Below are 9826 nucleotides of genomic sequence, written 5' to 3' on the forward strand. Positions count from 1 at the left end.
TCGGATCCCACATGGACCAGTGACGCTGCTCCCTCTACAGCTAAGATGGTGAACAATGGTTCAACCTGGAGCTGGGCTGTCGTGAGTTGCCAGTGACAGTGTAGGCTGCAGTGGGGCTGTAGTGGGCTGCCGTAAGCTACTGTGAGTGGCTGGCAGCCAGCGTGAGCTGCCAAGAGCCGCCGTGAGCCTCTGTGAGCAGCTGTCCAATGGCCGGCGACTGACTGCCTCACCTGGGAAGAGTGCAATAATACCAACATGGGCCAGTGAAGCAACGTCCTCCACAACTAGACTGAAGAACAAAAGGACAGCAACTTGTCTGTTCCCCTTCCCTGATTCCCCGATGCTGTTTCCTCCCCCAATTCTCCCCCCCAAAAAAGTGCTCTTTAAAACAAAATAATAATCTGTGTATACTGAAAACACTGATTTGAAAAGATATATGCACCCCTATATTTACAATAGCAAATATTTGGAAGCATTATTTACAATAGCCAATATTTGGAAGCAACGTAGGTATCCATCGATAGACAAAAGAATAGAGGTTGTGGTACATACATACAATGGAATATTACTCAGCCATAAAAAGAGTGAAATCTTGCCATTTGTGACAATATGGATGGACCTAGAGAGTATTGTGTTAAGTGAAATAAGTGGGACAAAGAAAGACAAATACCATATGATTTCACTTGTATGTGGAATCTAAAAAAAACAAAACAAATGAATAAACAAAATGAAACAACAAACTCACAGATAAAGAGAACAAATTGATGGTTGCCAAATGGGAGTGGTTGGGGGATGGGTGAAAAAAGGTGGAAGGATTAAAAAGTACAAATTGGAATAGTCATGGGATGTAAAGTACAGCATAGGGAATATAGTCAATAATATTGTAATAACTGTATGGTATCTGATGGGTACTAGACTTATTGGGGTGATCACTTCATGGGGTATATAAATGTCTAATCACTATGTTGTATACCTGAAATGAATATAATATTGTATATCAATTATAATTTAACAGTAAATTTTTAAAAATTCACATATAAGTGGACCCATGCAGTTCAAACCTGTGCTGTGCAAAGGTCAACTGTACTTTGTTTTTATAAATGGTACTCATGCTTAAAATGTTCACAGAAGTTCAAAGAAGAGTTAAACTTTGTTGAAACCTCAGTACCCAGAGATGGTTCTGAGGTTAATGGTTTGACAAATGTTATGTCCTTCAAGACAGCACTGTGTGTAGATCACACACACACACACACGCGCACACACACACACACACACACACACACACTTCCTGAGTAGGCAGCTCCACTTGCACAGGGAGGCAGATATTATAGCAGAGGAGTTGGGATCGACGGCTCTGAGTCAACCTTGCTTTCCGGCCCAACTCCACCAAATTTCTAATCAGGAGGCCTTGGGCAAATGACTTTTCTCTGACTCTCATCTGTGAACAGTGTAATGATAGGACCTGTCTTTTGGGACTGAGAAGAGTCAGTAAGACCCACAGGTGGCTCAGAGTAGGACTAACAGGTGGTAGCTATTGTTTTGACGGTAGTCTTCCATCCTAAGGATGTGATTGATATAAGGTGTTTGAGTCCTGAATGAAATACTTAGAAGTTACTTGCAGCTACAGCTATGGTGGACATTCTTTACCCACACGGGTCTTCCTGGAGCCAGGATCACCCCTCAGGGTTTCCAGGGCCCTTCCCTGCCCTTGCCTTTTTGCCCCTGCCCGGGCTTCCTTACTTAGGTTTCCTGACCTGTCCAAAGGAAGGCCCAGTCCCTAATGGGATTGGGTGGGCATTGCCCTGATGGGGGACAACTCCAATACCTGGGACAGTTGTATCTTCCTAGCCATCCCTCATTCCTAATATATGCCCTTGACCTTGCTTCCAGGAGCTGGACATGTCCCCTGGGGACTCCAAATGGCTGGATGTGATTGAGCGTGACCTGCACCGACAGTTCCCTTTCCACGAGATGTTTGTGTCCCGAGGGGGCCACGGGTGAGCAGGCTGGGTGTGGTGGTCTGGTGGTGGCTTGAGGCCCTGTCCCTCAGGAGTGAGAGGAGGTAAAATGAGTTTGGGGGCACCTAGGGGCCCAGAAGCTGTGGGCCCCAAACTCCACTTTTAGAATTTCCCTTCTTTCGTTTGAGTCTGATGGGTCCTCTTAGTGTGTCTTCTTACCTCTGAGGCAACTTGCATCATTTACTCCCCAGAGTATTAGAGCTTGCCCAGCCTGGCCCTCTTCTGGAAACAGGTTTTGGTGGGGAGAAAGAGGGTTAGATAGTTAGGTGAGCAGAAGATATGTAGGAAGGGAGAGATGTGGTGGGCCAGGAAACCAAGACAGATACCCGGGACTGTGGCTTCTGGGGGAGGGGCCCATGCTTCCAGCCCCCAACACATCCTTACCCTCCCTGTACCTGGTATCCTGCCCTGGTCTTGCCCCCTGCTTTCTCTTTGAGGTTCTGCTCTCACCTGTCAAATGGGGGTTCTGCTCTCACCTGCCTCCATCCTCTGGTCATGTGAGAATCTGTGTGCTGCACTGGGAGACAGACCCCTTGGTGACCACAGTCTGGCCATGTTCCCTCTCCAGAGAAGTACAAATTCTGAGATAGGTCTGGTCTAATGGGGCACAGGTGAGGGAAGTGGGTGACAGACTCACACCTGTCATCCCTGCCGTGTTTGGCCTCTCCACAGCCAGCAGGACCTGTTCCGTGTGCTGAAGGCCTACACGCTGTACCGACCTGAGGAGGGCTACTGCCAGGCCCAGGCACCCATTGCTGCTGTACTGCTCATGCACATGCCCGCTGAGGTACCACCAGGCCCTGGACGGGCAAGGGGGTGGGCAAGGAACACCCAGCAGCAGGACCTTACGTCTCTCTCGCCCACAGCAAGCCTTTTGGTGCCTGGTGCAGATCTGTGAGAAGTACCTGCCCGGCTACTACAGTGAGAAACTGGTAAGTGCTTGTTGGGCCCCGGACCTGGCCTGGAACCTACCCCAGGCTGTACACTGTTTGTGGCCTCTCCAGGCCCTTCTCTCCACAGGCACTCCTGCCCTCACTTGAAACCTTCCCAGCCTTCTGTTGCTTTCAGGCTGAAGTCCCAGGCCTGCCAGGGTCAGGTTTCCCAGGCTCGAGCGTCATCAGTTCCACACTTGCCTCCATCTCAGCCTCCAGCCATCTGGCCTCTCGGCAGGATCACAGTTCCTCCAGTGCACCCAGTTCCTTCCTGCCTCAGTCTTAGCATAGGCTTAAACCTCTGCGCCTTTCCTTCCCTTCCTTCCTCTGAGAAGTCCTCCTTTCCCTCATCTTTCCGCCCTCAGGGAGCTTTCTTTCACCCTGACCGGCGGAATCTCCGGCACGTGCTCACCCAGTGTTCCTGTTGCTGTTCCTGCCATGTTCTGGGCACTTAGTCCTCCCCCCATCTCCTACCTCCCCTCCCCAGCCTTTTTGCTCCTGTGACTCATGTCTGTACGCCCCTTTTCACTACATGCTCATGAGGAGGACAGGCTGTCTGTTTGCTCATCATTGTATCCCAGTACCCAGCACAAGGCTGGCTGCCTGCCTGGTGCTGGGGGCCAGGGCATAGTCCCCATCCTGGCTGCCATGAACCCATGGTCATGGCCTCACTGTCCCCGCAGGAGGCGATCCAGCTGGATGGGGAGATCCTTTTCTCGCTGCTGCAGAAGGTGTCACCCGTGGCCCACAAGCACCTCAGCCGGCAGAAGATCGACCCGCTGCTCTACATGACAGAGTGGTTCATGTGTGCCTTCGCCCGCACCCTGCCCTGGGGCTCCGTGCTGCGTGTCTGGGACATGTTCTTCTGTGAAGGTGCCGGGCTGAGCTCAGGGGAGCACCCCTGCCCCAAGCCCAGTCTCTAGAGCAGCGGTTCTCAACCTGTGGGCCGCGACCCCTTTGGGGGTCAAACGACCCTTTCACAGGGGTCGCCGGGTACTCGTATGTGGGCGTATCTGCATGTAGGCCTGGAGACTGATAGAGGAGCCGTGTCTCGGTTCCTAAGACCATCGAAAATCTGTGTTTTCCGATGGTCTTAGGCGACCCCTGTGAAAGGTTGAGAACCGCTGCTCTAGAGGAACTCCCTAAAGTTTCCCTTGTACTTCTTCCCCCTCTTCCCCCCTTGCAGGAGTCAAGATCATCTTCCGGGTAGGGCTGGTGCTGCTGAAGCATGCGTTGGGCTCCCCGGAGAAGCTCAAGGCCTGCCAGGGTCAGTACGAGACTATCGAGCGGCTGCGGAGCCTCAGCCCCAAGATCATGCAGGAGGCTTTCCTGGTCCAGGAGGTGCGGCCCACACCTTCCCCTCACCACCCGGAGGGAGGGGGAGACATGGGAGCCCTTTGGAGGGGAGCCTGGTAACCCTCTGGCCTTGAGGGTGAGTCGCTGGTGCCAGGCCCAGTGCTCAGCAGCCCAGGATAGTATGGGTAGGCCTCGTCCTTCTATGAATGAGAAGAGGGGGCACAGAGAGGCCCAGGTTTGTGGGGCCTTCCCTGTTCTGAACCACTTGGGAATGAGGAGCTGCAACCAGTCACCCCCTCTTCCTCCCTGGTACCACATCCATGGCCTTGGTTTTATTTTCCCTTTTTTATTTCTTTTGTGGAGTTTTGTCTCCCAGGGGCTGTAATTAGGGAACACATAGTTAAGCAAGTGGAGTCATGAGTTGTGGGCAGCTTCCTCCTCTGAGGCAGTGGGTCTCAAGGGCCTGGCTCACCTGGTACTCGGCTCTGGGACTTGTGACCACCTCAGGGACCAGACCTTCATTCTTCCTAGGGTCAACCTTTAGTAACAAGGACTGGGGGACCCTGAGGCAGAGCAGGGGCCCAGGCTGGGAGGTAGAGCGGGAGCTTCTTCCTCATGCCCACCTGTCTGTCATCGCCCCCACAGGTGATCGAGTTGCCAGTGACAGAGCGCCAGATTGAGCGTGAGCACCTCATCCAGCTGCGGCGCTGGCAGGAGACCCGGGGTGAGCTGCAGTGCCGCTCCCCGCCTAGGCTGCACGGCGCCAAGGCCATCCTGGAGGCAGAGCCAGGCCCCCGGCCCACCCTGCAACCCTCACCGTCCATCCGCCTGCCCCCAGATGCCCCCCTCCCTGGCTCCAAAGGCAAGCCCAAGCCACCCAAGCAGACCCAGAAGGAGCAGAAGGAGCAGCAGAAGCAGGCGAAGGCGAGTGGGCAGCTGGACAAGACCCTGACCCCAAGTCAAGCCACGGTGGTGCCCACTGTGGGAGATGCATGTACCCCACAGGATGTGCTCCCGAAGGACCCAGTCCACCAGGACCCAGCCCCCCAAGATTCAGCTCCTCAGGACTCAGCTTCCCAGCATTCAGCCCACCACCACTCCCAGGAGAGCCTGACGTCCCAGGAGAGTGAGGACACCTACTTGTAACACCGGCAGCTCAGGCCTCCAGGGCGGGGTCTCCACACACCTACATGGTTCACAGACTGACACTCCAGGGCCTGCCTACCCTCTGAGGGCTCGGCTGCCTGGCCATTGGGCGTAGAGTCTGGCGGACCCAGCACAAACTCTGCCTGAGCCTCCTTATTTATTTTCTCCAGAATGGAGCTCGGGCTGGCCCAGCTGGGCAGGCAGAAGTGAGGGCCTCACTCAGGCTGCTCCTCCTGGGAGGATGCTCCCAGGGCTAGGGCGCTGACATGAGGGAAGGCGGGGCGGTAAAGGGTGGGGTGCTCTTTGTGTAAATAGAAACATGGTTTTGTACAGAAATAAACAGGCTTGTGTAGAGATCTGGTGTACAGCTAGGGACTGGGAAGGGGGTACCACCCCTGGTGCTTGGCATTTCTTCTCCACGCCCTACAGAGCCCCCATCCTGGCCCCAGCCCAGCACCAGAGCCTCTCTGAGAAGTATCTTTGCCTGGAGGGATGTCAAGTCCAGGGCCAGCCCCTGTTCCTGGTCCCCGTTTTCCCTCACCCCATCCCTCTGCCCCATGTCCACCATCTGCCGTGGGTGAGGGTCACCAGGGCTTGGAGCCCAGTGATGATCCCTACTCATCACTACGGGGAAGGTCTACTGAAGGGCCTTCCGCTTCACGGCCTGGCCTGTATGCCTCTTCAGACCCCAGTAAGGTTCAGTGTGTTCATTTTGGGTCGGGTACTAATGCCAGAGGTGGGAGACCATGAATGCCTTCACATGTTCAGCCCAGGCCTCCATTGGAGGAGAGGGGTGAGGGGAGAAGTCTGGGACTTTGATAGAAGGCCGCCTGTCATTTACTGAGCACTTGTGCCACACTGGACTGCTTGTGTCACCAGCTGATCGGGTACGCTCTGTTCTTATCCCCATTTGACAGATGAAGAAACAGGAGCTGAGTGGGAAAGGTGAAGCTGGTCCAAATTTGCATCCAGAGCCCCTCAGCTCTCTCTCCTGACTAGGGTGCCAAGTGAACTGTCACTGAGGGTCCAGGCAGGCGCTATGGTCACAACCTGATGACTGGCGAGGGTACGGACAGAGTGTCCCTGGGAGAGGCCCCCCCACCTTCTGCTGAGGAAGCAGCTTTTCCAGTCAAACAATAGCGGCTGTTCCTGGCAGGCCACCAAGTTGGGCTGTGCCGTGGGGGGAGGGGACAGGAGAGAGAGAAGTAGAGCCTCCCTAGGAATTTTCAGGCATCCCAGGGCTTCAGCCTGGGACAACTTGTCCTGGTACAGCTGGGGATACTGAGGCCTGAGGAGGTCAAAGTTCACATAAGCCTATCTAGGCCATCCACTTTCTGCCTCCCAACCCTCCCTCCTGTGGTTTCCCACCCCATCTGTACCATCGATAATTGAGGGGCTCAGTCTCTGAGAACAGTCCCCTCCCACTGACCCTCCAGGGGACAGGCCAGGATGTGGCAACTGCACAGTATTCCACATGAACCCACGGAGCCAGAGTGTCCAGTGGGGGAAGGCACTGCCCTGTTTCCATCTACCTACAGTGGAGGCTCATAAGCAGGCAGGAGGCCTGTGCAGGCCTGCTTTAACCTGCTTGGTTCAAAGCCTCAGATTTGAAGCCTGAGGATGCATTGCCCAGACAAGTGTCCCCCAGAGCATGCTCAGTCTTGCTACGCCAGCAACCTAGGTGTGCGGATGCCTGCTCAGCCTTGGGGTCTTCTTAGACCTGAGGAGGCCTGAGCAGTACCCAGTCCGCACGTTGAAACGAGCCCAAGTTGGTCCTCACAAGCCTCAGATCTGGGGCATCTGCCAGTGCTGGGGGCCTTCTTGGGCTTGAAGCAAGTTTAGATGTGCTCAGGCCAACTGGGTTCTACTAATGGCTGCAGGCTTTGGGAGGCCTCAGCAGGGCTCAAGTCTCAGATCTGAGATCTGAGTACCCTGAAGTCTGAGCCTTGAGCATTCCTGGCCCAAGCACTGTGTTTTGAGGGGCCGCCTTAGGCCTGACCACCTTCAGAGCCCTACCCAACAGTATGTTGCTCAGACAGAGGTGGATGGGGCCCTTTCTATCTCTGTGACCCTAGTGGGGAGCCTTCTTCCATGAAAGGAAGTAGGGAAAAAGGCACCAGGATACTTTGTTGGAAGAGAATCATAGGGTCATCGGGCTGCAGAGCGGACCCCTACCCCTCCATGCTCCAGGAGTTTGGGGGCAACACTCTGGTCCCAGCTGAGTCCCGGTTCACCTCACGGCCCTTCCAAGCCTCAACGACCTCAATCATAAGACACACATGGGGACCCAAAGTACATAAAGGATCCCATGTTTCACGCAGGCTTCCCATCAGAGGCTCGAAGGGCAGAACGGGAGGAGCCCGGAGGGAGGAGCCCCGAGGGAGGGCGCAGCATCACCGGGGTCTGAAGGACTCGACGGGGGTGAGGTCCCCTGGTGATTCCCGAAGCCAATGTTAAAGGGGCGGAGTCATCCTGGGCGGGGCTCGGTGGACTAGAGGAGTTGGGTGAGGCTCTGGCTTTAGAAGGAGGCGTGGCCACCCCGGATAGGGCGCGAGTCCCTCAGGGCGTGGCCGTCAGAGAGCAGGACGCGGCGTGGGGCTGGGCGGGTTCGGGACGTAGCCGGGAGCGTGGACACTGCCGCGCCGCGGCTCCTTTAAGCCTCCGGCACCGCCCCCGCCTGCCCCGCCCCCGGCGCGGCCTGGGTCTGGTTGGCGGCGGGGTCCGGTCCGCGCGGACCGCGATGGAGCTGCACATCCTAGAGCACCGGGTGCGGGTGCTGAGCCTCGCCCGCCCCGGTCTCTGGCTCTACACGCACCCGCTTATCAAGCTGCTATTCCTGCCCCGCCGAAGCCGGTGCGCGCCCGGGTTCCGGGGCACAGATTGGGGTGGGCTCCACTGTCGCTCCGGTACGGGGTCGGGAAATTACAGAGTCGCCACGAGGCGAGCTGGGGCGACCGGGAGCGGGCGGGGAGGGCCCTTCCACCCCACCCCCGTGGCCGCCATCCGGCCTGCGCTTACACTCCGTGGGACCGCCGCCTATCCGGGGCCAGTTAAGGCGCAAACAGCCTGGGGTGTGCAATGCTTAATTTCGAGTGGTGTCAGATGGGAGCATTCCTTCCTGGCGACTGCGAAGAGTTTCTTCCAGACGCCTCCCATCGGGTCAGAGGGGGCCGGTCTAGGGGCCCCAAGGTCCGATGCCCCGGGGCTATCGCCGCGGGTGAGCCTCTCTTCCCTCTTGGAATGGAGGGGCGGGGGGCTCCTGCGAAGGTCAGAAGGTTGAAAACAATTCGCTATTCAGTAGTTGGGGTCCACAGCCCACAGCCATTGGGAGAAAATTGAGGCTTGAGGGGGCTGGGAGAAGCCCGACGGGGGGTCTTTAGGGGCGGATGGAGCGAAGTCTACCTGCCCCCTCCCCCCAACCCAGACTGAAAATCCCCCCACCCCCAACCAGGTGCAAGTTCTTCAGCTTGACGGAGACTCCCGAGGATTACACGCTCATGGTGGACGAGGAGGGCTTCAAAGGTGGGGGCTGGGCTGGGGAGGGATGTCTCGCTCCCCTCTTTGTGGGATTCTCACCAGATGCTGGGGTCCAGTGTCCCAGGAGCTGAGGCCTTGAAGGCAGACGGATCTGGGTTCTTATTCAACTCCACTACTCACTGGCTGTGTGCCCTTGAGCAAGTCACTTCCCCTCTCTTGAGCTGTTTGTTTCCTCTTATGCAAAATGGGTATAGTTATGGTTCTGATTTAGTAGGGTCCCATGAGGGCTTTATAAATGGGCTGTGTGTGAGGGCCACTTAGCAGCCCCAGACAAGCAGTAGGCCCTCAGTTATGCCTGTTGGCAAGAATCAGGGCTTCCTGTGGCTGTTATATCCCCCTGGCCATTATTTCCCCTTGGACTTTCCTCCCTGGTACTGGTCATTCCCTCCGGGGCTGGTCTGGGAGCTCCAGGAGTCTTAGGGTTGGGGAAGGAATGCAGGAGCAGGCAGCCAGCCTGGGAAAGGGTCCTGAGGGGGCTGTTTGAGCAATTAGCTGCCACCCTAGCCCAGGCCCCTGCCATGGATGCCAACCTGGTCCCTCCCTGGCCCCTGGAGCTGACATCTGGCTCCTACTCCTTCCAGCCTGACCCATCCTCACAGGCCTGGAGTCTCAGGCCAGCCAACTGGGACTTGGTCCATCACCCACTGCACTGATTCTGGCCTTAGTTTCCCTGTTTGTACTGCAGCAAAGTTTGGGTTAGTTAAGGGGCAAGGGCATCCCCCAGCCAACCCATTCTGCTGGCGCCCCCTCGTGGTGTCACGTGGTATAAAGCTTCTGTTAACCCACAGAACACTGCAATGAGGTACATACATACTGTCATCCCATTTTACAGATGAGGAAACTGAGACTAAATCATTTGCACCAGGTCAACAGCAAGTAAATGGTGAACCTGGGATT

General features: G+C 56.1%; 2 protein-coding genes across 9 annotated transcripts in view; both read left to right on the plus strand.

Moving 5' to 3' along the window:
- TBC1D10A (TBC1 domain family member 10A) overlaps positions 1 to 5748 on the plus strand; it is a 31561-nt gene extending 25813 nt beyond the window's left edge. For 2 of the 3 annotated variants that reach the window (XM_019643188.1, XM_019643189.1), the window contains exons 4-9: positions 1891 to 1997; positions 2691 to 2805; positions 2885 to 2950; positions 3634 to 3823; positions 4137 to 4291; positions 4892 to 5746. In XM_019643188.1, the coding sequence (XP_019498733.1) occupies positions 1891 to 1997; positions 2691 to 2805; positions 2885 to 2950; positions 3634 to 3823; positions 4137 to 4291; positions 4892 to 5392 (1134 nt within the window). In that variant the 3' untranslated portion in view covers positions 5393 to 5746. Of the gene's footprint in view, positions 1 to 1890; positions 1998 to 2690; positions 2806 to 2884; positions 2951 to 3633; positions 3824 to 4136; positions 4292 to 4891 lie in introns of all 3 variants that reach the window. The other variant, XM_019643187.1, reaches the window with a different exon arrangement.
- Positions 5749 to 8024: 2276 nt separating this feature from the next.
- The window catches only part of CASTOR1 (cytosolic arginine sensor for mTORC1 subunit 1), a 14054-nt gene continuing 12252 nt past the window's right edge, over positions 8025 to 9826 (plus strand). For 3 of the 6 annotated variants that reach the window (XM_019643017.1, XM_019643016.1, XM_019643019.1), the window contains exons 1-2: positions 8025 to 8245; positions 8844 to 8914. In XM_019643017.1, the coding sequence (XP_019498562.1) occupies positions 8133 to 8245; positions 8844 to 8914 (184 nt within the window). In that variant the 5' untranslated portion in view covers positions 8025 to 8132. Of the gene's footprint in view, positions 8299 to 8498; positions 8610 to 8843; positions 8915 to 9826 lie in introns of those variants that run through there. The other 3 variants (XM_019643014.1, XM_019643020.1, XM_019643018.1) reach the window with 3 other exon arrangements.

This window comes from Hipposideros armiger, unplaced genomic scaffold (assembly GCF_001890085.2).
Source record: "Hipposideros armiger isolate ML-2016 unplaced genomic scaffold, ASM189008v1 scaffold_75, whole genome shotgun sequence".
Taxonomy (NCBI): Eukaryota; Metazoa; Chordata; class Mammalia; order Chiroptera; family Hipposideridae; genus Hipposideros; species Hipposideros armiger.